The sequence below is a fragment of the Arachis ipaensis genome, chromosome B4 (assembly GCF_059453495.1).
Source record: "Arachis ipaensis isolate K30076 ecotype BB chromosome B4, ASM5945349v1, whole genome shotgun sequence".
Taxonomy (NCBI): Eukaryota; Viridiplantae; Streptophyta; class Magnoliopsida; order Fabales; family Fabaceae; genus Arachis; species Arachis ipaensis.
Genome location: NC_142439.1, coordinates 88989445 through 89014937, shown reverse-complemented (window position 1 = coordinate 89014937; position 25493 = coordinate 88989445). Strand labels below are relative to the sequence as shown.

Here is a 25493-nt window from a genome sequence, read left to right as displayed (position 1 = left end):
TCTGCTTATCTGTTAGCCACAGATTTGAGTAGAATTCCTGAACCATGTTTCTTTCAACCTTTGTTTCAGGATTAGCTAGAATTTTCCATCCTCTGTTTCGAATTTGCTCTTGGATCTCCGGATATTCATCTTCTTTCAGATTGAATTTAACTTCCGGGATCACTGACCTCAGACCCATTATTTTGTGGTAATGGTCTGCATGTTCTTTGGTTAGGAACCTCTCTTGATTCCAAAGACTCTTTGGAGTACTCTCTTTCTTGCCTCTTGATTTGGTTTGCTTTCCCTTAGGTGCCATGATCTTGATGAGGCTTAGCTCAGTGATCACGGAAAAACACACCAAACTTAGAGGTTTGCTTGCCCTCAAGCAAAAGAAAGGAAAGAGGAGAGAGAGGAGAAGAGGCGAATTCGAATGGTGGAGAGGAGGGGTTGGCCGAATGTGTATTTATAAAAGGAGGGGAGGGATTTCGAAAATTTTAAAAGAGATATGCCAGAAACCCCTTTATCATTGGGTGTTTTGCTGAACGCCCAAGATGCTGCAATTCTGGCGTTAAACACCCAGAATTGTACCCATTCTGGCGTTTAACACACAAAATGCCCTTTACTGGCGTTTTCTTGTCAGCAAGCTCCTTTTCTCTGCTTTTTGCACTGAATCCTTCTGTAACTCTGTGAATTCCTTCAATTTTGATGATTAACCTTTGAAGAAAATGTATATCAAATTTCTACAAGTATTAATTAAAACAAATAACCTGCTAACGGCTGGGTTGCCTCCCAGCAAGCGCTTCTTTATTGTCTTTAGCTGGACCTTTTACTGAGCTTCATTCAAGCCTCAGTTTTGAGCATTCTTGCTCAAAATTGCTTTCAAGATAATGTTTGATTCTTTGTCCATTAACAATGAACTTTTTGTCAGAATCAATATCTTGAAGCTCAACATATCCATATGGTGACACTCCTGTAATCACATATGGTCCCCTCCACCGAGATTTTAATTTTCCGGGGAATAATCTGAGCCTAGAGTTGAATAGCAGAACTTTTTGTCCTGGCTCAAAGACTCTAGATGACAATTTCTTGTCATGACACTTTTTTGCTTTTTCCTTATAAATTTTTGCATTTTCAAAAGCATTGAGTCTGAACTCCTCTAGCTCATTTAGCTGGAGCAATCTTTTCTCACCAGCTAACTTAGCATCCAGGTTTAGGAATCTGGTTGCCCAGTAGGCTTTATGTTCCAGTTCCACGGGCAGATGATAGGCCTTGCCATACACAAGCTGGTATGGAGAGGTTCCTATAGGAGTCTTGAATGCTGTTCTGTATGCCCACAGAGCATTATCCAAGCTCTTTTTCCAATCCTTTCTACGGGCAATTACAGTCCGTTCCAGGATTCTTTTTAGCTCTCTATTAGAGACTTCAGCCTTCCCATTTGTCTATGGATGATACGGAGTTGCTACTTTGTGGTTAATTCCATATCGGACCATGGAAGAGTAAAGCTGTTTATTGCAGAAATGGGTGCCCCCATCACTGATTAGTACTCTGGGAACACCAAATCTGCTGAAAATATGTTTCTGGAGGAACTTCAGTACAATCTTGGTATCATTAGTGGGTGTGGCAATTGCCTCCACCCATTTAGATACGTAGTCTACTGCCACCAGAATGTAAGTGTTTGAGTATGATGGTGGAAAAGGACCCATGAAGTCAATACCCCATACATCAAACAACTCAATCTCTAAGATCCCTTGTTGAGGCATGGCATAACCATGAGGTAAGTTGCCAGCTCTTTGGCAACTGTCACAGTTACACACAAACTTTCGGGCATTTCTATAGAGAGTAGGCCAGTAGAAGCCACATTGGAGGACTTTAGTGGCTGTGCACTTACTTCCGAAGTGTCCTCCATACTGTGATCCATGGCAATGCCATAGGATCTTCTGTGCCTCCTCTCTAGGGATGCATCTGTGGATCATTCCGTCTGCACATCTCTTAAAGAGATATGGTTCATCCCACAAGTAGTACTTTGCATCAGAAATTAGTTTTTTCTTTTGCACCCTGCTGTACTCCTGGAGTATGAACCTCACAGCTTTATAATTTGCAATGTCTGCAAACCATGGTGCTTCCTGAATGGCAAAGAGTTGCTCATCTGGAAAGGTCTCAGAGATCTCAGTAGAAGGGAGAGACGCCCCAGCTACTGGTTCTATCCGGGACAGGTGATCAGCTACTTGGTTCTCCATCCCTTTTCTTTCTCTTATTTCTATATCAAACTCTTGCAGAAGCAACACCCATCTTATGAGCCTGGGTTTTGAATCCTGCTTTGTGAGTAAATATTTAAGAGCAGCATGGTTAGTGTACACAATCACTTTTGATCCTACTAAATAGGATCTAAACTTGTCAATGGCATAAACCACTGCAAGCAGCTCTTTTTCTGTGGTTGTGTAATTCTTCTGTGCGTCATTTAGAATACGATTGGCATAGTAAATGACGTGCAGAAGCTTGTTATGCCTTTTTCCCAACACTGCACCAATGGCATGGTCACTGGCATCACACATTAATTCGAATGGTAATGTCCAGTCAGGTGCAGAGATGACTGATGCTGTGACCAGCTTGGCTTTCAGGGTTTCAAATGCTTGCAGACACTCTGTGTCAAACACAAATGGTGTATCAGCAGCTAGTAGGTTGCTCAGAGGTTTTGCAATTTTTGAAAAATCCTTTATGAACCTCCTATAGAATCCTGCATGCCCCAGAACGCTTCTGATTGCCTTAACATTAGCAGGTGGTGGTAATTTTTCAGTTACCTCTACCTTGGCTTGATCCACCTCTATTCCCTTGCTTGAAATTTTGTGCCCAAGGACAATTTCTTCAGTCACCATAAAGCGACATTTTTCCCAGTTTAAGACCAGGTTAGTCTCTTGGCACCTTTTCAGGACAAGTGCTAGATGATCAAGACAGGAGCTGAATGAGTTTCCAAATACTGAGAAGTCATCCATGAAGACTTCTAGGAACTTTTCTACCATATCAGAGAAGATAGAGAGCATGCACCTCTGAAAGGTTGCAGGTGCATTGCACAGACCAAAAGGCATTCTTCTGTAAGCAAATACTCCAGATGGACATGTGAATGCTATTTTTTCTTGGTCTTGAGGATCCACTACAATTTGGTTGTAGCCTGAATAGCCATCCAAAAAGCAGTAGTATTCATGGCCTGCTAGTCTCTCTAGCATTTGGTCTATGAATGGTAAAGGAAAATGATCCTTTTTGGTGGCTGTATTGAGCATTCTGTAGTCAATACACATGCGCCACCCTGTAACTGTTCTTGTGGGAACCAGTTTATTCTTTTCATTATGAACCACTGTCATGCCTCCCTTCTTGGGGACAACTTGGACAGGGCTCACCCAGGGGATATCAAAAATAGGATAAATAATCCCAGCCTCTAGTAACTTAGTGACCTCTTTCTGCACCACCTCCTTCATGGTTGGATTTAGCCGCCTCTGTGGTTGAACCACTGGCTTAGCATCATCCTCCAATAGGATCTTGTGCATGCATCTTGCTGGGCTAATGCCCTTAAGATCACTTATGGACCACCCAAGAGCTGTCTTGTGTGTCCTTAGCACTTGAATTAGTGCTTTCTCTTCCTGTGGATTTAAAGCAGAGCTTATGATCACTGGAAAAGTGTCACCCTCTCCCAGAAATGCATATTTCAGGGATGGTGGTAGTGGTTTGAGCTCAGATTTAGGAGGTTTCTCCTCTTCCTGAGGGATTTTTAGAGGTTCTTTTATTTCCTCTGGTTCCTCCAGATCAGGCTGAACATCCTTAAAGATGTCCTCTAGCTCTGAGTCAATAATATCAGCGCTCATGCAGTCGATTGATGTGTCTGGATGCTGCATAGCTTTGACAGCATTTAACTTGAACTCATCCTCATTAACTCTCAGGGTCACTTCCCCTTTTTGGACATCAATGAGAGTTCGTCCAATTGCTAGGAAAGGTCTTCCTAGAATGAGAGTTGCACTCTTGTGCTCCTCCATTTCCAGCACTACAAAGTCAGTGGGAAAGGCAAATGGCCTAACCTTGACAATCATGTCCTTAATGATGCCTGATGGATATTTAATAGAGCCATCAACAAGTTGAAGACATATCCGGGTTGGTTTGACTTCTTCAGTCAACCCAAGCTTTCTGATAGTGGATGCAGGTATTAGGTTGATACTTGCTCCAAGGTCACATAGAGCTGTCTTGGTACAAGCACCCTCTAATGTGCATGGTATCATAAAGCTTCCTGGATCTTGAAGCTTTTCTGGTAAGCTTTTCAGAATGACTGCACTGCATTCTTCAGTGAGAAACACTCTTTCAGTTTCTCTCCAATCCTTCTTATGACCTAAGATCTCTTTCATGAACTTAGCATAAGAGCGTATTTGCTCAAGTGCCTCTGCAAACGGGATCTTTATTTCAAGAGTCCTGAGATAGTCTGCAAAGCGGGCAAATTGTTTATCCTGTTCCGCTTGGCGGAGTTTCTGAGGATAAGGCATCTTGGCTTTATATTCTTCAACCTTAGTTGCTGCAGGTTTATTCCCTACAGAAGTGGTTGGAGAAGCCTTCTTAGAGGGGTTACTATAAGCACTTGCAGGTGTCTGATCCCTCATTGGTGTTTGAACGCCAGAACTGGGCAAGGAATGGGCGTTTAACGCCAACTTTTCTCCCTTTTCTGGCGTTTGAACGCCAGAATTATTCCTCTCTGGGCTCTTGCTGTCCTCAGAGGGATTTTGGGCAGTGGTTTGGTCACCCTCTGTCAGTTGTTCCTTTCTTGGCTTTTTACTATTTTGAGCTGAATTATTCAATGTCTTCCCGCTCCTTAGTTGAACAGCTTGGCATTCTTCTGTTATCTATTTAGATAGCTGCTGTCTTGTCTGATTTAATTGTGCTTCTATATTTTTGTTAGCATTTTTAGTGTCTTGGAGCATCTCTTTAAATTCTGCTAATTGTTTTGTTATAAAGAGTAATTGTTAATTAAGTTCAACAATCTGTTCTTGAGGATTATGATCAGTAGTTGCTGTCATAACTTCTTCTTTTATGGAGGGCTCACTGCTTGAGTACAGATGTTGATTTCTAGCAACTGTATCTATGAGTTCTTGAGCCTCTTCAATTAACTTTCTCATGTGTATAGATCCACCAGCAGAGTGGTCTAGAGACATTTGAGCTCTTTCTGTAAGCCCATAGTAAAAGATGTCTAACTGTACCCATTCTGAAAAAATTTCAGAGGGGCATTTCCTTAGCATCCCTCTGTACCTCTCTCGGGCATTATAAAGAGATTCATGATCCTCTTGTTTAAAGCCTTGGATGTCCAGCCTCAGCTGTGTCATCCTTTTTGGAGGGTAAAATTGATTCAGGAATTTGTCTGATAACCGTCTCCATATTTTTATGCTTGCTGTGGTTTGGTTATTTAACCACCTCTTAGCTTGATCTTTTACAGCAAATGGAAACAGTAATAATCTGTAGACATCCTGATCCACTTCTTTATCACGTACTGTGTCAGCAATTTGTAAGAACTGTGCCAGAAACTCAGTAGGTTCTTCCTGTGGAAGACCGGAATACTGGCAATTTTGCTGCACCATGATAATGAGCTGAGGATTTAGCTCAAAACTGCTTACTTTAATGGGAGGTATACAGATGCTACTCCCATATGCAGCTGTAATGGGGTTAGCATATGACCCCAGAGTCCTTCTGGACTGTTCATTTCCACTTATGTCCATGATGGAGAAAAGGGAATTGATATGAATTGCAAATAAATTATATTTTTAAATATTTTTTATTTTATTTAATTAAAAGTAACCGAATAAAATAAAGTAAAATAAATGGAAAATAAAATAAAGTTTCAAAAACAAAAAGAAAAGAAAATAAAAGCAAATTGAAAACTAAATTAATTAATTAATTAAAAAGATTTTGAAATTAACAATAAAAAAGATATGATTGAAAATTATTTTGAAAAAGATATGATTGAGAAGATATGACTGCAATTTATTAAAAAAAAAAGATATGATTGAAGAAATTAAAAAGATTTGATTTTTTGAAAAAGATTTGAAAAGATCAATTTTTGAAATTAGAATTTTGACTTCGCTAAAAAAAAGATATGATTTTGAAAATCTCTGACTAATTTAATGCAAAATTTCGAAATTTATGAAGAAAATAAGGAAAAGATATTTTTTTATTTTTGAATTTTAATGAGAAAAGAGAAAAACAACAAAATGACACTAAACTTAGAAATTTTAGATCAAAACAAAGAGAACAAACAAGAAAGCTTTGAATGTCAAGATGAACACCAAGAACACTTTGAAGATCAAGATGAACACCAAAAATAAATTTTTGAAAAATTTTAAAATAAATAGAAGCACAAAAACACACCAAACTTAAAATTTTTAGAAAATAAAACACAAATTTTCGAAAAATTAAAGGAAAACACAAAGAAGACACCAAACTTAGAATTTTTAAATATCAAGAAACAACTAAGAGTATGCAAATTCGAAAAATTAAAAGAATGTAAAAGTATGCAATTGACACCAAACTTAAAATATGAAACTAAACTCAAATAAAAGACTCTAAACCAACAAAAATAAAATATTCCTAATATAAGCAACAAGATAAACCTTCAGTTGTCCAAACTCGAACAATCCCCAGCAACGGCGCCAAAAACTTGGTGCACGAAATTACAATCACACTTTTGCAACTCCGCACAACTAACCAGCAAGTGCACTGGGTCGTCCAATTAATACCTTACGTGAGTAAGGGTCGATCCCACGGAGATTGTCGGCTTGAAGCAAGCTATGGTTATCTTGTAACTCTTAGTCAGGATATCAACAATTCTCAAGTTTAATTGTAAAAAGTAAAAGAACATGAAATAAATACTTGTTATGCAGTAATGAGGAACATGTTGAGGTTTTGGAGATGCTTTGTCTTCTGAATGTCTGCTTTCCTACTGTCTTCTTCTTCATGCACGCAAGGCTCCTTCCATGGCAAGCTTTATGTTGGGCATCACCGTTGTCAATGGCTACTTCCCGTCCTCTCAGTGAAAATGTTCCAAATGTGCTGTCACCACACGGCTAATCATCTGTCGGTTCTCGATCATGTTGGAATAGGATCCATTAATCCTTTTGCATCTGTCACACGCCCAACACTCGCGAGTTTGAAGCTCGTCACAGTCATCCCTTCCCAGATCCTATCAGAATACCACAGACAAGGTTTAGACTTTTTGGATCTCAGGAATGGCCGCCAGTAATTCTAGCCTATACCACGAAAGTTCCAATCTTAGATCAGAAACCCAAGAGATACACATTCAAGCTTGATTGCATGTAGAACGGAGGTGGTTTTCAGGCACACGTTCATAGGTGAGAATGATGATAATTGTCACGGATTATCACATTCATCAGGTTGAAGTGCGAATAAATATCTTAGAATAGAAGCAAGCGTGATAGAATGGAAAACAGTAGTAATTGCATTAATTCATGAAGAACAGCAGAGCTCCTCACCCCCAACAGGGGTTTAGAGACTCATGCTGTAGAAGATACAATATGAAATGTGTAAAGTGTCATGAGGTCTAAGATGAATCACTAAAAGTAGTTTTTATAGTAAACTAGTGACCTAGGGTTACAGAAAATGAGTAAGCTAGGGTGTTTAGTGTAAAAATCCACTTCCGGGGCCCACTTGCTGTGTGCTTGGGCTGAGCATTGAAGCTTTCATGTGTAGAGACTTTTTTTGGAGTTAAACGCCAGCTTTTGTGCCAGTTTGGGCGTTTAACTCCAGCTTTTATGCCAGTTCTGGCGTTAAACGCCAGAATTCTTAAGCTGACTTGGAACGCCGGTTTGGGCCATCAAATCTTGAGCAAAGTATAGACTGTTATATATTGCTGGAAAACCCAGGATGTCTACTTTCCAACGCAATTGAGAGCGCACCAATTGGGCTTCTGTAGCTCCAGAAAATTCACTTCGAGTACAGGGAGGTCAGAATCCAACAGCATCTGCAGTCCTTTTTCAGCCTCTGAATCAGATTTTTGCTCAGGTCCCTCAATTTTAGCCAGAAAATACCTGAAATCACAGAAAAACACACAAACTCATAGTAAAGTCTAGAAAAGTAAATTTTAAATAAAAACTAATAAAAATATAATAAAAACTAACTAAAATATACTAAAAACATACTAAAAATAGTGCCAAAAAGCGTATAAATTATCCGCTCATCACTTGATAAAACTAAACTAAAACTAACTAAGTGTCTAAGTGGGTCATACTTCTTCAATCCTTGGGTTAAATAGCATCATAAATGAGTTGGATTGGGCCCAAAATGCTTCAGAAATCGCTGGCCACGAGGTGAACTTCAGTGAGTCACGTGCAACATCGACGCGTATGCGTACAATAGACGTACGCGTCCCTAGACACTCGGCAATAATAAACCACTATTTTATGGTTTATCTTATGCTTAATTGAGTGGTTTTTATCAATCCTTTGCCCACTTATTCATATGATTTGCATGATTTTACAATTCTTTCCTAATTTTGTTCTTTGGTTGAAAACTTGCTTTCTAGAAGTCTTTAATTTGTGTATTTTAATTCTCCTTTATACCATTCGATGCCGTGATCTATGTGTTAAGTGTTTCAGGCTTTATAGGGCAGGAATGGCTTAGAGAATGGAGAGGAAGCTTGCAAAAATAGAAGGAACACAAGAAATTAAGGAGATAACCAGCGAGCATTGACGTGCACGCATGGCTCACCCATGCGCGCGACATGGAGAAATTTGCAGCAACGCGTGCGCATACCTAACGCGCACGCATGGATTGGAGTTTGTACAAAGACGCGTGAACGATCAGTTTTTCTATCGGTAAAGAATGAAAGTAATCGCGTTGTAAGTATAGTTTCTAACCCAACAGAAAAATCCTATCGTACAAACGTTTTGGTTATCACAAGTAACAAACACCTTTTAAAATTGATAACCGAAGTATTTAAACCTCGGGTCGTCTTCTCAAGGAACTGTAGGGAGGTATGTTCCTATTATTGGTTATGAGTTTTGTAGATTGGGGGTTTTGAAAGTAAGGAACAAGTAATTTAAATGACAAATAAAATAAATAAATAACTATAAAATAAACTCTTGGCACGGCATGAAAATTCGGAAGTCCTATCCTAGTTACTCCTATGAGAATGAAAGTTAATCCCACTTAGTTAACCCTTATGAAGGCAAGGAAAAGTCAAGTGAACTAATTAGTTAGATTCCCAAGTCCTAGCCAACTCCTAAGGAAAGACTAGAGTTAGTGGAATACCAGTCAAATTTAGCCGACATAACAACCAATCACGGATAGTCAATAACTCAAGAGCTTCCAGTTAATCAATTAAAGCCAATAATATAAAAAGCTAAATAAGAATCTTAGATCTGAAATACCTCAATTGCATTAATAAGAGAAAATCAATCTAAACATAAGGAGTTCATAAGCCAATCTGGCAACATAAGTAATTAAATGAGAGCATTAAAGCATCTGAAAGTAAAAGAGAAATATAAAGTAAAATAAATATTGAACCTGATGAAGAGTTGAAATTCTAAATCCTTAAAGAGGAATCCTAATCCTAAAACCTAAGAGAGAGGAGAGAACCTCTCCCTCTAAAAACTACATCTAAATTGTGAAAAGTGAATAATTGAAGGCCTCCCCATGAATGGATGTATTCTCCCACTTTATAATCTCTAATATGTGCTTTCTGAACTTGGATCTGGGCCAAAAAGGGCTTCAGAAATCACTCGGGGCGTTTTCTGCAGTTTCTGGTGCGTGGCATCTGTCACGCGTCCGCGTGGGTCACGCGGTTGCGTCATCTGGAGTTTTTCTTATCACGCGTTCGCTTCGGTCACGCGTTCGCATCATCTGTGTTCTGCTTAAGGCGCACCTCTGCGTCAGTTACGCGTTCGCGTCGCTGCCTTTTGACGCTAGGCATGCAGCCGCGTCGTCCATGCATTCGCATCGCTGCCAGTTGATGCACAGAAACTTGTCTCTCAACAATTTCCCTCGGCAAGTATACCGAATTGTCGTCAAGTAAAAACTCACAATAGAGTGAGGTCGAATCCCACAGGGATTGATTGGTCAATCAACTTTAATTAGAAGAATGTTCTAGTTGAGCTAAGTAGAATTTGATGTGAGAGTTGCAGGAAATTAAATGGCGAGAAATTAAATAGTAGAAAATGTAAATACTGGAAATAAAGAGCTTAATGTAAATGGCGGAAAGTAAATTGCAGAATATTAAATGGGGATTTGGAAAGATGAGCATAAAAGTAAATTGCAGAAATTAAAGAGAATGGGTGAGATCAGAAATGGGGAAGTCATTGGGTTTAGGAGATCATAGCTCTAGGAATGGAAAACAAAGATGGAGAATGCATTCTGAAAGTAAAAATAGAAGTTGCAGAGAAAGTAAAATTATACAGAGAGTGGTTCTCCCAATCCCAAAAGTTTTCCTCTAGTTCAAAACTACTCCTATATATACTACTCTTCTGCTCTTCTAGTTGGCTCTTCAAGTCTTGGATATGGGCCTTTGGATCTTGAGTTGAAGCAGCTTGGAGTCTTCAGTGGGCTCAGCTTTACTTGCAGAGAAAGTGTGAAGTAGGCATGGATTTTAGCTAGGACGTTAGTGGTGTTAACATTTAAGTGAAATGTGGGTTCGAGAACGTTAGTGACAATCACCTTTTTCACTAACGTTTCTAGCCCAAGATGGTTCACGTTAACTTTAACGTTAGTGGCACTAACGTGACCACTAACGTTGCCTCTTGATCCTTCGCGAACGTTATTGGGGTTTACCTTTTTCAATAATGTTGCTCTTAGCCCCCTTTTCTCACGTTAGAGTCCACGTTAGTATAACTAACGTGGCTCTTAACGTGGGCATGCCTTAGCCTCGAGAGCGTTAGTGACACTTACCTTTGTCACTAACGCTCCAAACACCCCTTCTTCCCACGTTAGAGTTCACGTTACTTAGATTAACATGACTTCTAACCTGGTAGTGATAGCCATCTCCAACGTTAGTGACAAAGGTGAGTGTCACTAATGTTGGCTCATCATTCCTTTCCTCCACATTAGCTTCCACGTTAATGCAATTAACGTGGCAACTAACGTGGCTAATAGTGGCTTAGTCCAACATTAGTGACAAAGGTGAGTGTCACTAACGTTGGCACTTCTTTGTTCCTTCCACGTTAGAGCTCACGTTAATGTACTTAACGTGACTCTTAACGTGGCTAGGTGTGCCCCTTTTTCCAACGTTAGTGGCATTCAATTTTACCACTAACGTTGGAGTTTTACTTCTCTTCCACATTAGCTTCCACGTTAACGTAGTTAACGTGGCAACTAACGTGGGCTATGATAGCTCACGAAGGCGTTATTGGTGATCACTTTTCTCATTAACGTTGCAAGCTAGCTCCCATTTCACGTTAGTGGTCACGTTAGTTAGACTAACGTGACTACTAACGTGGCTCTTCCTTGCTTCTTTTGTCCTGGAATCAAGCAAATAAAGTGCATCAAAGCTAGGTTCTAACCCATGAGATCATGCATCATTCATTTTATCATTCAATTCATGCATAATTCTCATAGAATCATACAAAATTCATAATGTTTGCTTGAATCAAGATGTAAGTGATTATTTACCCAAAACTTGCTTATTTCCTAAGAAAGTACATGAAACTACCTTAAAACAATAAAGAAAAGGTCAGTGAAACTGGCCAAAATGCCCTGGAATCACAACACCAAACTTAAAGCTTGCTTGTCGCTAAGCAAGTATTGGAACAAGAGAATGATGAATGAAATGACAAGAGAAATGAATTATTATTGTGGAAGTCATGTCCTTGGTTTTATGGGGTTTCATGCATAGCAACTTAGGTTCATTCCTTTATTTGCTTTCATTACTTTACCATGCCCTGGAATACTCACTTGATTGCACCCTATGAGACTTTTATTTATTGATCCTTTTTTTTCTTTTCAGGGTTTGATTGTGTTCTTTAGACTAGGTGCTTTGTAAGGGGGCGACTCTTTAAGATAAGCTTTCAGCCAGCACTCCCGAACCAGTTGGTCCAAGGTGCTGGATATTAAGACACCCCTAAGGACTTACTCCCTCAAGTCTCTTTCCCCCATACATTCACACCACAGGCACATGATTTGTTATTTTTATTCTTGAGACCTTGTTGTCCAGCACCTCTTTGGGTTACTAAGTGCTCTGTAGCAAGGGTTACTCTTGATAGTGGACTTTCAGCTGATAATCCCGGGTTAGTTAACCCAAGTTACCAAGTGATAAGGCACCCCTGAGAGCTTATTCATCTAAGTATATCCCTTGCACAGGAGCACCACAGACACATGCCTTAAGATTCAACCCTTGGTGCCTAGCCTTATTTCTTACTCTTTTTCTTTATTTCTCAACTTTCATTTTTCTTTCCCCTTTTCTTATTAGGATCTTGTTATGTAGCTAGTCTCATGGGATGTGTTTCAAGCATATGATTCAGGACAGATAGTTGCCTTCCTACCTTGTTGGTGAACCAACTTAGCTAATCTATTACCACACCACAAACTTAGGAACTTACTCCACAATATGAACCTCACTCTGGTCTTTCATAGCATACATTCTCTTTTTATTTGATTCAAAAGGACAAGCATACAAGTAAGCAAGGTGAAAATGCAGCAGATCATTTGGCACAGCTAGCATAGACCTAAGCAGTAAAAACTTAAAGGTAGAATTTAAAATCCTAAATTACCATGGAAGCATGTTCTATTTCATACATGATTTTCCTTATTTAAAACTTGAAAAAGATGGAACAAAGGGGGAACTCCACCACCTTTTACTCATGGGGGTGCTCATGCTCTCCCTCTTGTTTGTCCTCTTTGTGTCCACTTGTGTTTCCTCGTATCCGTGCTAGTCTAGCTTTCTTCCACTCCTCAAGTGCCTTCCTTACTGATTCATGACTCTTTTCTACCCTCTCTCTTTCTTTTCGCGCTAATTCATCCTTTACTTCTTCATATCTTGTGATTCCCGAGTGCAGTACAGGCAGTTGTCCAACTAAGTACCCGAGCCTGGCTTGAGTGTTTACATGATGTCCAGTCTCGTTCATGTAAACTCCTTCTGTGAATGCTCTGTATGTGTGCACCTTGATGTTCTTGGATGTTGATTAGCTTTTGGATGGCTTCTTGTTGTTGATCTTGCCTTTGCTCTATCCTGTGGAAGGATTCACCCCAATGTTTCCCTTGTTCCAGTTGCTGCTCCATCAATTGCTTTTGCCATTCCCCCTGTTGATTCATCCATCCAGAGAGTAATTCTTCTTGACGGCTTACCAACTGTAGTTGCAACTTTTTCTGTGCCCCTTGATTTTCCAAGTATTGTCTAGATAAGCCATCAATGGCTTCCTGTAGCTGGTGCATGTCTAAAGGGGCTTGCTCCTCTAAGTTTTGTCCTTCTACTACTTGATGGGCTGGCCTCTTTCTTGGCTTTCGTTGAGGTAGGGGAGATGCAACCGCATGCATCCGTTGAACAGTAATTGGGATGCCCACTTTTATCCACTCGGGGTCCTCATCCTCGAACACCACTCCATCCCTGTCACACAGACGAAAAATAGTGCTGGGGTAGCCTAACCTTCCTCCAGAATTGCTCTTTTCAGCCATCTTCCTAATACCTTGGGCAATAAGTTCATGGACCTTGATCTCTCCCCCTTTAAGTATACATTGAACCATTGTTGCTCTCTTAAGATTCACCTCTGAGTTATTCCCGGCAGGAAGGATGGATCTCCTTACAATTTCAAACCACCCCTTTGCTTCAGGGGTGAGGTCCCCTCTCTTGATGAACTTGGGTTTCCCCTGAGGATCTCGTACCTAATCAGCTCCTTGCACGCAAATATCTTGTACAATTTAGTCATGATTGGGGCTGCCATCTATTCTGGAGTGATAGCTTTCTTCTACAAATGGTATGGCTCGTAGCTTTAATGTCCTCATGATGCTCATGGGGATGAAGTCCACGGTTACCCCTCTCACGAAGCTTATATAGGAGTCATCTACCTTATCATACCTGACTGCATTTGCATAAAACTTTCTTACAAGAGTTGCATTTACTTTTATGACTGGATCAGTAAGGAGCTCCCATTTTCTCTTTTCCACCTTCTCTGTGATTTTGGGGCACTCAATTTTTCTGACTTGAAAGCCTAGCTCATATATGATCTCCTTATCAACCATCCATCTATATTGCAATGCATGGTGAAAGGTTTTGAATTTCTTCTCATCGAAAGGGTGTTGCTCCACAGGCTCCTTCCTTTTTCTTCTCTTAGAGATTGATGATGCCATAAGTGATTTTTGATATGTGAAGGTGTAAAGGGTGTGGATAATGGGCTTCGGCCAGTTAAGATGGGGTGTAGTGAAGGGAATGAGTGAGAGTGTTTTTGATGGGTAAAAAGGGAGTTGGGTGCCGAGAGTGGGAAGTGTAAAGGATGAAAATTGGAATGTGAAAGGGAGTATGGAATAAGAACCTCTTATATAGAGAAGCGGTGAGTAGATGAAAGGTGTGGATTGAATGTATAGGTCTATGATGAACGGATGGGGTTTAGTGTGGGATGGGCACAATGATCATCAACTTTATGATGGGGTTGGTTCAATTTCCAAGCGTGTTCTTCTTCCAATGTTGCATGGCAACATTTCCCAATGCATTCCCCTTGAAGACACGTGTATAGTCCTCTTCTTTTGAAGTGGCCGAACCCTTCCTCCTTCAATTGTCCCATCAATTTTCCTACAAAACAAAAGAAATGTGATTAATGAATTTGTGGATAGTGGCGGCAAAATTTAAAAGAAAAGAATAACTACTTTTTAAAATTTTTGTTTCTAAATGGTAAGTGCTATTCATGAATATAAACCAACTGACTAATTAATTGTTCATGTATGTAACATTGATGACACCAAACTTAGTTTGTGACACTGTGGTGTAAAAAGTTTTTTTGTTCAAGGCTCTAAGTGTGACATGATATGAATTGCATTTATGCTCTCTTAGTATGCCTTGAACACCAAACTTGTTCTTCACTATGTGCTGTATAAAAGATTCATTCAAGTATGTGTCAAAGTTGATTTGGAATTCATGAGCCTTGCATTATTAACTACTTTAAAAGCATATAAAACATGGGTTGCCTCCCATGAAGTGCTTCTTTAGCGTCACTAGCTTGACGTTCTGACTTCGTCAGGGTGGTTGGTAATGCTTCAAATCCTCCCCCCTTGTAGTAAATATATCTCCATTGGCTTTATCAAGAATCTCCACATGTTCTAGGGAGAGAATTCTGTTGATGGTGAAAACTTTAGATAGCTGAGATGGGATGGTGGAGAGATGAGATGGGATAACTGGGAATAAGCTGAGATCACTTTATCCCCTGGAGAAAAATCCTCTGTAGGGATCTTCTTGTTCCTCCACCTCTTTGGTGCCTTCTTCTTTATTTTTTTTACTGTTGCCCTGCTCTTTGTGACCTCTTTTTCCAATGAAATTTTGTTGCTGGTCTCATATGAATCTGGTGGTTTAGGTTCCTCCTGGTTTTCTTTTTGCTGTGACAACTACTGACTGTCTTGTTCATCAACCAAAGGGATTCCCAGGTGTACAGCTTGTGCTTCAATACTTGTTTCTTCCACCAGTTCTTTGTCGTGCTCTCCCCTTGGTTCCTTGCTTTTCTGATCTGCTTCTTGTGAGGGTTTGAGGATATTGAATGCGAGTTGTTCGTCATGTATCCTTAATATTAGCTCTCCTCGCTCCACATCTATGAGCGCTCTGGCTGTAGCTAGGAATGGTCTTCCCAATATGATTGGGTGGAGGTGACTATCTTCCATTTCCAATATGACAAAGTCTGTGGGAAGGAAGTAGTTTCCAACCTTCACCAACACGTTTTCAACCACTCCTACTACTTGTTTTTGAGTTTTGTCGGCCAGCCTGATGACTACGTCTGTGGGCATTAGCTCATTAATCTGCAGCTTCTTCATAAGGGATAAAGGCATTAAGTTGATGCTTGCCCCCAGGTCACAGAGTCCTTTATCAAATATTGTTTCTCCTATGGCACAGGGGATGTGAAAACTCCCTGGGTCCTTCCTTTTTGTAGGCAACTCTGGTTGAATGAGAGCACTGCACTCCTTATTCATCACTATTGTTTGCCCTCCTTTGAGTGAGCTTTTCCTAGTCAGCAACTCTTTCATATACTTAATGTATGAGGGCATTTGTTGGAGAGCCTTGATGAATGGTATGTTCATATGGAGAGATGCAAACATGTCAAAAAACTTTGAGTATATTCTCTTTTCTACACCACCCTTGAGTCTTTGGGGAAAAGGTGCATAGAGCCTCAGCAACTCCTTCTGTGTAATTTTGGTTTCTTGGTGATCCTCTTCCTATTTCTCTGCTGATGTATCTCCAGGTTGTTCTAATGGTTTATTTGGCTCTTCCTCAGTCTCCTTATCACTTGTAGTGACCATCTTGTAGTCTTCTGATGCGCATAAACTAGTTATGCTACGATTTAGGAAATTGCACGATCGGCAAAATTCCTTCCGGCAAGTGCACCGGTTATCGTCAAGTAAAAACTCACAATAGAGTGAGGTCGAATCCCACAAGGATTGGTTGAGTGAGCAATTCGGATTAGAAGTGTGTTCTAGTTGAGCGGAATCAAGATTGAGATGAGAATTGCGGAATGTAAAATTGGCGGGAAAAGTAAATGACAAGAAATTAAAATAGCGGAATCTTAAATTGCATGAAATTAAGAGCAGAAACTAAATTGCTGAAATTAAAAGGGAATGGGGGTGATTGCATGAATTGAGTTCCAGAATGTAAAGAGAAGATGTAAATCAGAATTGGGGGATTCATTGGGTTATAGGAGATATTGAGATCTCCGAATCAAAACATGTTTATCTCTTCCTCAAGCAATGCGTTCATTGAATTTTGCTTGGCAATCTTATATGATTGGATCCCAATCCCTTGGCTCACCAATTCTCTCTAAAAATGAACAAATTCCCAATCCCTTGGTTTAAATGTTCATAAGAAGAGATGATGCTCGATCACTGATTATACCACACAGTTTCATGAACCACAATTTGGTAGGATTACATGTCACAATATCCATCCAAACCCCAATCCAATTCACTGTGAGAAAGCTTCTCTAGCATGAATCCTCCATTCCTTTCCCAAGGTTCTGAAGGATTCCAATTATGGGTAGTTTCTTTCCCAAGACAACTACCCAATGGAATTAGATCGAGAAGCTTTCTAACAAAATTCAAGAGAAAAGATTGAAGAAGAAGATAAACTATTATTGATTCATTGAATTACAATAGAGCTCCCTAACCCAATGAAAGGGGGTTTAGTGAGTCATAGCTCTGAATTCAATTACAAAGATATGAAAACTAGCCCAAAGTGAAGGTAAAAGTCCTTTCTAACTTAAATTCTATCCTATTTATACACTTTCTATATTGAGCTTCTGTTGTGTTTCTTGGGCTTTGAGGCCTCTCCCTGCTTTCCTTTTGCCTTGGGTTTATGATCCATAATCTTGATGAGGCTGCTGGTCCAAATTCTGTAACATTCATTGAGCCAACTTAGTGATAATCAAATAATGGCACATGACTCAATAAATTGAAATTTCAGACTCATCAATCCTTCAGGCCCAATCCCATAAACCATGATATTCAATTGGGTTTCATACCAGAATAAGTTTAAGTTAATGTTTGTGCTCAAATACTAACTTTAAACCACAATATCTTTGGTCCATAAACCTTTTCCAAGAGTGGCGTTTAAGTTGCAGTTTAAGCTTAAACTGCAGCTTAAACGCCAGACACTTCCAGTGAGGCCTTTTGTAGAAGCACGTTTAAGCTTTAGTTTAAGGTTAAACTGAAGCTTAAACGTGGAAATGGAAGAAGGCAGCCCTGGAGAGTCATGTAGTCGAACACGTTTAAGCTCCAGTTTGAGGTCAAACTGAAGCTTAAACGTGGATATAGGAAGGGCAGCCCTGGAGGTCGAACACGTTTAACCTCCAGTTTAAGGTTAAACTGGAGGTTAAACGTGGGAATGGAAGGAGGCATCCTGGAGGTCGAACACGTTTAACCTCCAGTTTAAGGTTAAACTGGAGGTTAAACGTGGAAGCTTAGAAGAGTAGCCCTGGAGGTGTCGAACACGTTTAAGCTCCAGTTTGAGGTCAAACTGGAGCTTAAACGTGGAAATGGAGAGAGCAACCCTGGAGGAGAGAACTTGGTCGAACACGTTTAAGCTCCAGTTTGAGGTCAAACTGGAGCTTAAACGTGGAAATGGCTCCCTGGTGCTTTTCCCATTCTGGCGTTTAACCTCCAGTTTAAGGTTAAACTGGAGGTTAAACGTGGAACTCCTTCCTGGGTGGCATTATCATTCTGGCGTTTAACCTCCAGTTTGAGGTCAAACTGGAGGTTAAACGTGGAATGCTTCTTTGGTGAGGCTTTTCATTCTGGCGTTTAACCTCCAGTTTAAGGTTAAACTGGAGGTTAAACTTCAATTCTAGCATTTCTTAGCCTTCATGATTCTGGCGTTTAAACTCCAGTTTAGGCTTAAACTGGAACTTAAACTCCACATTTGATATTCAAGCTTCCTTTATTGATTTTGTTGCTTCCTTGCTTAGCCTCTTCTTCCCTGAAATCATCCAAACAATTGCATCAAAGTCTTGCAAAATTTCATGAGAAATCTTCCATTCATAGCATTCAAGTAATATCACTAAAACTCATGGAATTTGCATTAAAATCATACTGTTTGGATGGTTTATTGCTTTGTTCTTCATTTAACCATTTTTGGTTACTTTAAGCTCAAGAAAATGCATAAAACAACTAAAACTAACAGAAAAATGCTAGTGAAACTAGCCTAAGATGCCTTGGCATCACAACACCAAACTTAATACTTGCTTGTCCCTAAGCAAGTCCTGAGTTATTTGAGAAGAAAGTATGAAACAGAAAGCAATTACATTGGCTATATTAGCAGGCATTTGAAGTTCATCAGAAGGGTTTTATGCAGAAAGTTGCAGCATCACTTTTTCATACTTATCAGGTAAGATTATCACTTTTTCATTGCATCCATCAAACACTGCTATGGCCTCTTGTTATTCTTATGTCCTTGGCACCTTTCTCTTCTTTGTTTTTCTTTTCTTTTTCTTAGAGCTTCTTTTGCTACTTGTTTGCTTAGTGTCATGTGTTGCACAAGCCTTTGGCATTTTCTTTTTCTTATCAGTGCACTACACATATCCACTTTAGGCACTTTAGTTCACATTCTTCTTGAGACATTGGTGCCCAGCACCTCTTTGTGTGACTAAATGTTTTGTATTTAGGTTGCTCTTGATAATGGACTTTTGGTTGATAATCCCGGGTTAGTTAACCCAAGTTACCAAGTGTTGAAACACTCCTCAGAACCTATTCATCCAAGCATATCCTTAATACATAAACACCACAGGCATTTGTCTCAGAAGTTCAAACCATTGGTACCTAGCTTATTTTCTCAATTTTTTTGCTTTTTGGTTGCCCTTTTTCAGTGGCTTTTTCTTCTTCTTTTTCTTTCTTTTTCATGGCCAAAGACATTTATTCATCAAGATCCATAGACAGTTTTCAATTTCTACACAAAGCATGATAATTCTACACTCTAATTCCAGTGATCTGACTAAACAATCAAGCATGCATACCACCACTTAATTCTACTTGATTTGTCACTAATTTAGCCAAGTTACTTTTGTTCAAACTTTTCTTTTATTTTTGGAAACAGAACAAGCATGGCAAGCACTCGTTTAAGAAGGTGAAGTTATATCCAAACATCTAGGCATTCACTTTATTCAAAGCAATAAACAGACAAATATACTAAATACTGCACATTCCAGAAAGATTCAACATTTACAGTTTAAACCAGAACAAGCATGCTTTTGTTTGCCCTTTTAAAGAATTATCAAGGAACAATACCACCTTGTGAAATTCCTTGTTTTCTCTTTGTTGCTAGGAAACAATTTGATTTCTCCTTCTTCTCCTAAATGTTGCTTCATGCTTTAAGATCCTTGTTTCCTTTCCTGCAAAGAGTGATGAAGTTGCTTGCTTCTCAAGTACTTGAGTGGTTAGCTCAACTATGTGTGGGTAAGTATCCGAGTTTTGGTGTGTGAACACCAAACTTAGACTCCCACTTACTTCTCTATTCTTTGAGTCCTTGAGTTCTCTTTGGAATGAAGTTGCTGCTAAGGGTTCTAAGCATTTCTGTGACTGCTTAGAATGGTTGTTCCTTTCATATAATTCAAAGGTTGTTGTGTTCAGTTGATCTTTATGGTGGAACACCAAACTTAGAGTCACACATTCCCCTTTGAATTATAGATCTACGAATTCATTGTTTGGTGTGAAACACCAAACTTATTTCTTTGCAATGCACAGAAACTACTTCACCCTTTTTATTGAAACAAATAAAAGAAACAGCAAAAGGATATTACCTCAGGTTGGGTTGCCTCCCAACAAGCGCTTCTTTAACGTCATTAGCTTGACGGTCAGCTTCCTTAGTTGAGGTGATATTTAACCTTGTCCTTCTCCTCCACATCTCCCAAGTAATGTTTGAGTCTTTGACCATTCACAATGAAGGTTCGTTGTGACTTTTCTTCCATGATTTCTACTTGTCCATATTTGGAGACCTTGGTGACAAGGAATGGTCCAGACCACCTTGATTTTAGCTTCCCTGGAAATAGCTTCAGCCTAGAATTGTAGAGCAATACTTTTTGTCCTTCTTCAAATTTCCTTGGGGCTATGTTGCTGTCATGCTTCTTCTTTGCTCTTTCTTTGTAAATTTTGGCATTCTCATAAGCTTCAGCTCTGAATTCTTCCAACTCTTGAATTTGCAACATCCTTCTTTCTCCAGCAGCTTTGCTGTCCAAGTTCAAAAGTTTCAAGGCCCAGTATGCTTTGTGCTCTAACTCCAGTGGCAAATGGCAAGCTTTTCCGTATACTAGTTGGTAAGGAGACATTCCAATTGGTGTTTTGAAAGCTGTCCTATATGCCCAAAGAGCATCATCTAGCTTAATCGACCAGTCCTTCCTTGAAGTTCCCACAGTCTTTTCCAGGATCCTTTTGAGTTCTCTGTTAGATATTTCGGCTTGCCCACTTGTTTGTTGATGGTATGGTGTGGCTACCTTGTGTTTGACTCCATATTTTAGAAGCAATGCCTCTAATGGTTTGTTGCAGAAGTGGCTTCCTCCATCACTGATGATTGCTCTTGGAACTCCAAAACGGCAAAAAATGTGTTTTCTGAGGAAGTTCATGACTACCTTATTATCATTGGTTGGAGTTGCTATTGCTTCAACCCATTTGGAGACATAGTCTACTGCCACAAGAATGTAATTATTTGAGTATGAGGAGGGAAAAGGTCCCATGAAATCTATCCCCCATACATCAAACAATTCAAGTTCCAGAATGAATTGTTGTGGCATTTCATTTCTTCTTGGCAGGTTCCCCGCTTTCTGGCATTCATGGCAGTGCTTCACTAGTTCCTTTGCATCTTTGAAAATAGTGGGCCAATAAAAACCACACTGCAACACCTTAGCTGCTGTTCTTTCTCCTGCAAAATGTCCTCCATAAGTGGAGCCATGGCAGTCCCATAAGACTTCCCTTCCTTCTTCCTCTGATATGCATCTTCTGAGTATGCCATCGGAACATTTTTTGAACAAGTAAGGTTCGTCCCAGATGAAGTATTTGGCATCATTTACCAATTTCTTCCTTTGATGCTTGTTAAATTCCAACGGCCAACTCCCAGTGGCCTTGAAGTTTGCTATGTCTGCAAACCAGGGTGCTTTGTGAATTACCATGAGTTGTTCATCAGGGAAGCACTCATTTATATGTGTGCTTTGTGCGCTTCCTTCTTCACATGGTATCCTTGATAAATGGTCTGCCACCTTGTTCTCTACACCCTTCTTGTCTTTGATTTCAATGTCAAATTCCTGCAACAAAAGAACCCATCTAATGAGTCTTGGTTTGGATTCTTGTTTAGCAAGTAAGTATTTTAAAGCTGAATGATCAGTGAAGACAATGACTTTAGATCCAATGAGATAGGATCTAAATTTGTCAAATGCAAAGACTATTGCCAAGAGTTCTTTTTCAGTGGTTGTGTAATTCCTTTGGTTAGCATTCAAGACTTTACTGGCATAATAAATCACATGTACCAAATTGTCTTTCCTTTGTCCTAACACTGCCCCAATAGCAAGGTCTGATGCATCACACATCAGTTCAAAAGGTAAGTTCCAATCAGGTGGGGCAATGATAGGTGCAGAGGAAAGTTTTTGCTTCAAAAGTTCATAGGCTAGCATGCAATTTTTATCAAATACAAAGGGTGTATCAGAGACAAGCAAGTTACTCAAAGGTTTGGCTATTTTAGAAAAGTCTCTAATAAACCTTCTGTAAAACCCAGCGTGTCCCAAAAAACTCCTAACTGCCTTGACATTACTTGGTGGAGGTAGTTTTTCAATGATTTCTACTTTAGCTCTGTCCACCTCCATGCCTCTATTAGAGATTTTGTGGCCAAGGACTATTCCTTCTGTGACCATGAAATGACACTTTTCCCAGTTTAATACTAGGTTAGTCTCTTGGAACCTCTTAAGCACCAAGGCAAGATGGTGTAGGCAGCTAGGAAAAGAATCTCCAAACACAGAAAAATCGTCCATGAAGACTTCAATAAATTTTTCAATCATGTCCGAAAAGATGGACAGCATGCATCTTTGGAAAGTGGCAGGTGCATTGCACAATCCAAAGGGCATGCGTCTATAAGCAAAAACTCCATAAGGACAAACAAATGATGTTTTCTCTTGATCTCTAGGATCAACTACTATTTGGTTGTAGCCTGAATATCCATCCAAAAAGCAATAGTAAGCATGTCCGGCAAGCCTTTCAAGCATCTGATCCATGAATGGGAGTGGGAAATGATCCTTTCTGGTGGCTTCATTGAGCTTCCTGTAGTCTATGCACATCCTCCACCCAGTGACGGTTCTTGTGGGTATGAGTTCGTTCTTCTCATTTGGCACCACAGTTATGCCACCTTTCTTGGGAACTACATGGATGGGACTAACCCATGGGCTATCAGAAATGGGGTAGATTACCCCTGCCTGCCATAACTTCATGACTTCCTTTTGTACCACTTCTTTCATGACGGGATTCAATCTTCTCTGAGCTTGAATGGAGGGTCTAGCATCCTCTTCTAACAAGATTTTATGCATGCATATGGATGAACTTATCCCCTTCAAATCAGCTAGGGTCCATCCAATGGCATCTTGATGAGTTTGCAGCACCTTGATCAATTCTTCTTCCTGTTCTTGGCTCAGGGCAGAGCTAATGATAACAGGGTGACTCTCATCACTACCCAAGTATGCATACTTGAGATTAGGGGGCAATGCTTTGAGCTCAGGTTTTGGTGCTTCCTTCTCTTCTTTCACTCTCTCTGGCATGCTTAGCATGGTTGTTTCAGCAGCCTTGATGTCACTATCTTCAATATCCTTGGTGAACTCCTCCTCTGCCACTTCCTTTATTGTTTCCTCAAAAGTTTCTTGTACTGCAATGTCCACTACATCAACCCTCATGCATTCCCTTAGTGATTCTGATGAATAGCTCATTGCCTTGAATACGTTAAACACCAATTTCTCATCATGTAGTCTAAGAGTGAGTTCACCCTTTTGTACATCTATGATGGCTCCAGCAGTAGCTAGGAAGGGTCTTCCCAGAATTATTGAAGTTTTTGTTTCTTCCTCCATATCTAACACCACAAAATCAGCAGGAAATATAAAATCTCCCACTTTCACCAACAAATCCTCAACTATCCCATGAGGGAATTTAAAAGTTCGATCTGCCAATTGGAGTGCCATTCTTGTTGGTTTAGCTTCCTCAATCTTCATTCTTCTCATCATTGTTAGAGACATCAAATTGATACTGGCCCCTAAGTCACACAAGGCCTTCTCCACCATGACTTCTCCTATGATGCAGGGGATTTGGAAACTGCCTGGATCCTTCAATTTCTGAGGCAGTTTGTGCTGGATGATGGCACTGCATTCTTCAGTTAACAACACAGTTTCCTCATTTCTCCAGCTTCTCTTCTTGGTCATTAATTCTTTTAAGAATTTTGCATAGAGTGGCATTTGCTCTATTGCCTCAGCAAACGGAATGTTGATTTGGAGCTTCTTGAAAATCTCCAAGAATCTGGAGAATTGACCATCCTTTTCACTTTTCATCAAACGTTGAGGATATGGTGCTTTAGGTGTATAAGGCTTCAGGACCTCTTTTTCTTTTTCTTTTGTTGCGGACTGTGTAAAAGATTGTCCTTGTTCCTTGTCTCTCACATGTTCCCTTGCTTCATCCTCTATGGTTTCCTTTGAGATCTCCTTTAGATTCTTTCCACTTCTGAGGGTTATGGCCTTACATTCTTCCCTTGCAATAGCCTTGGCCGCATGAGAAACGCTTGTCCCAGGGTTTTGCTTAGACAAATACAAAATTTGATTTTCTAGCTTCAGGATGGCAGCTCCTTGGTTTTGCAGGTTAGAATTTACTTCTTCCTTAAAAGCTTTCAATTCGGTTATGTCTTGACTCATGGTTGCAAGCATTCCTTCTATCCGGTTCAATTGATCTTGAAATTGTTGGTTCGGATTAGGTTGGGTAGGTTGATTATTTTGGCCATGATATGGTGGTTGAGGGTAAGTGTTTTGTGTGGTTTGGTATGATCTTTGGTTGGAGTTTTGGTATGTGGGGTTGTTATGTTGGTTGTGGTTGTAAGGTTTGTGGTTTCCCCACCCAAAGTTTGGGTGGTTTCTCCAGCCTGGGTTGTAAGTGTTGGAATGTGGATCATATGATTGCCTTTGTTGGTCTCCCACATAATTGGCCTCTTCCCAATCACCTCCTTCAATGCTTACTTCCTCTTGATCTTGTGTGTGTATTGCAGCCACTTGCTTTGTTTCTAATTGCCTGGTAAGCTCTGCTAGTTGCTTGGCAAACACCTTGTTTTGGGCTAGAATTGTATCAACATGGTTCAGCTCCATGACTCCCTTAGTGTTGTGCCTTTCTGATGCATAGTAGTACTCATTCTCAGCCACTGTCTCAATCACTTCAATGGCCTCTTCCACAGTCTTTTTCCTGTTCAATGAACCTCCTGATGAATGGTCTACAGCCTTCCTTGATTCATAAGAGAGTCCATCATAGAAAATGTGCAATTGCACCCAGTCATGGAACATGTCTGGTGGGCATTTCCTTGTCAAATCCTTGAATCTCTCCCATGCCTCGTAGAGAGTTTCACCATCTTGTTGTCTAAAAGTCTGAACCTCAGATCGAAGCCTATTGACCTTTTGTGGGGGGTAGAAACGTGCCAGAAACTTGCTTTCCACCTCATCCCAAGTTGTTAGACTCCCCCTTGGGAATGATTCCAGCCACTTAGCTGCTTTGTCCCTAAGTGAAAATGGGAACAAAAACAGTTTATAGGCATCTTCCTGGACTCCATTGGACTTCACAGTGTCACAAATTCTCAGGAATTTTGTGAGATGTTGGTT

The 25493-nt window shown here is 40.0% G+C and overlaps 1 protein-coding gene and 1 non-coding gene across 2 annotated transcripts in view; one reads left to right on the top strand and one right to left on the bottom strand.

The window, feature by feature from the left end:
- The window catches only part of LOC148568296 (uncharacterized), an 86051-nt gene extending 61863 nt beyond the window's left edge, over window positions 1–24188 (bottom strand). The window contains exons 1-3 of the mRNA XM_088484677.1: window positions 24005–24188; window positions 21599–23164; window positions 20559–21094 (exon numbers count right to left, since the gene is read on the bottom strand). Of these exons, the coding sequence (XP_088340803.1) occupies window positions 20559–21094; window positions 21599–23164; window positions 24005–24188 (2286 nt within the window). The remainder of the gene's footprint in view (window positions 1–20558; window positions 21095–21598; window positions 23165–24004) is intronic.
- Window positions 24189–25179: 991 nt separating this feature from the next.
- On the top strand, window positions 25180–25283 carry LOC148568295 (small nucleolar RNA R71). Its single transcript, XR_015881525.1, has one exon. It is a non-coding gene; the product is annotated as a small nucleolar RNA R71 (small nucleolar RNA).
- The last annotated feature ends 210 nt before the right edge of the window (window positions 25284–25493 follow it).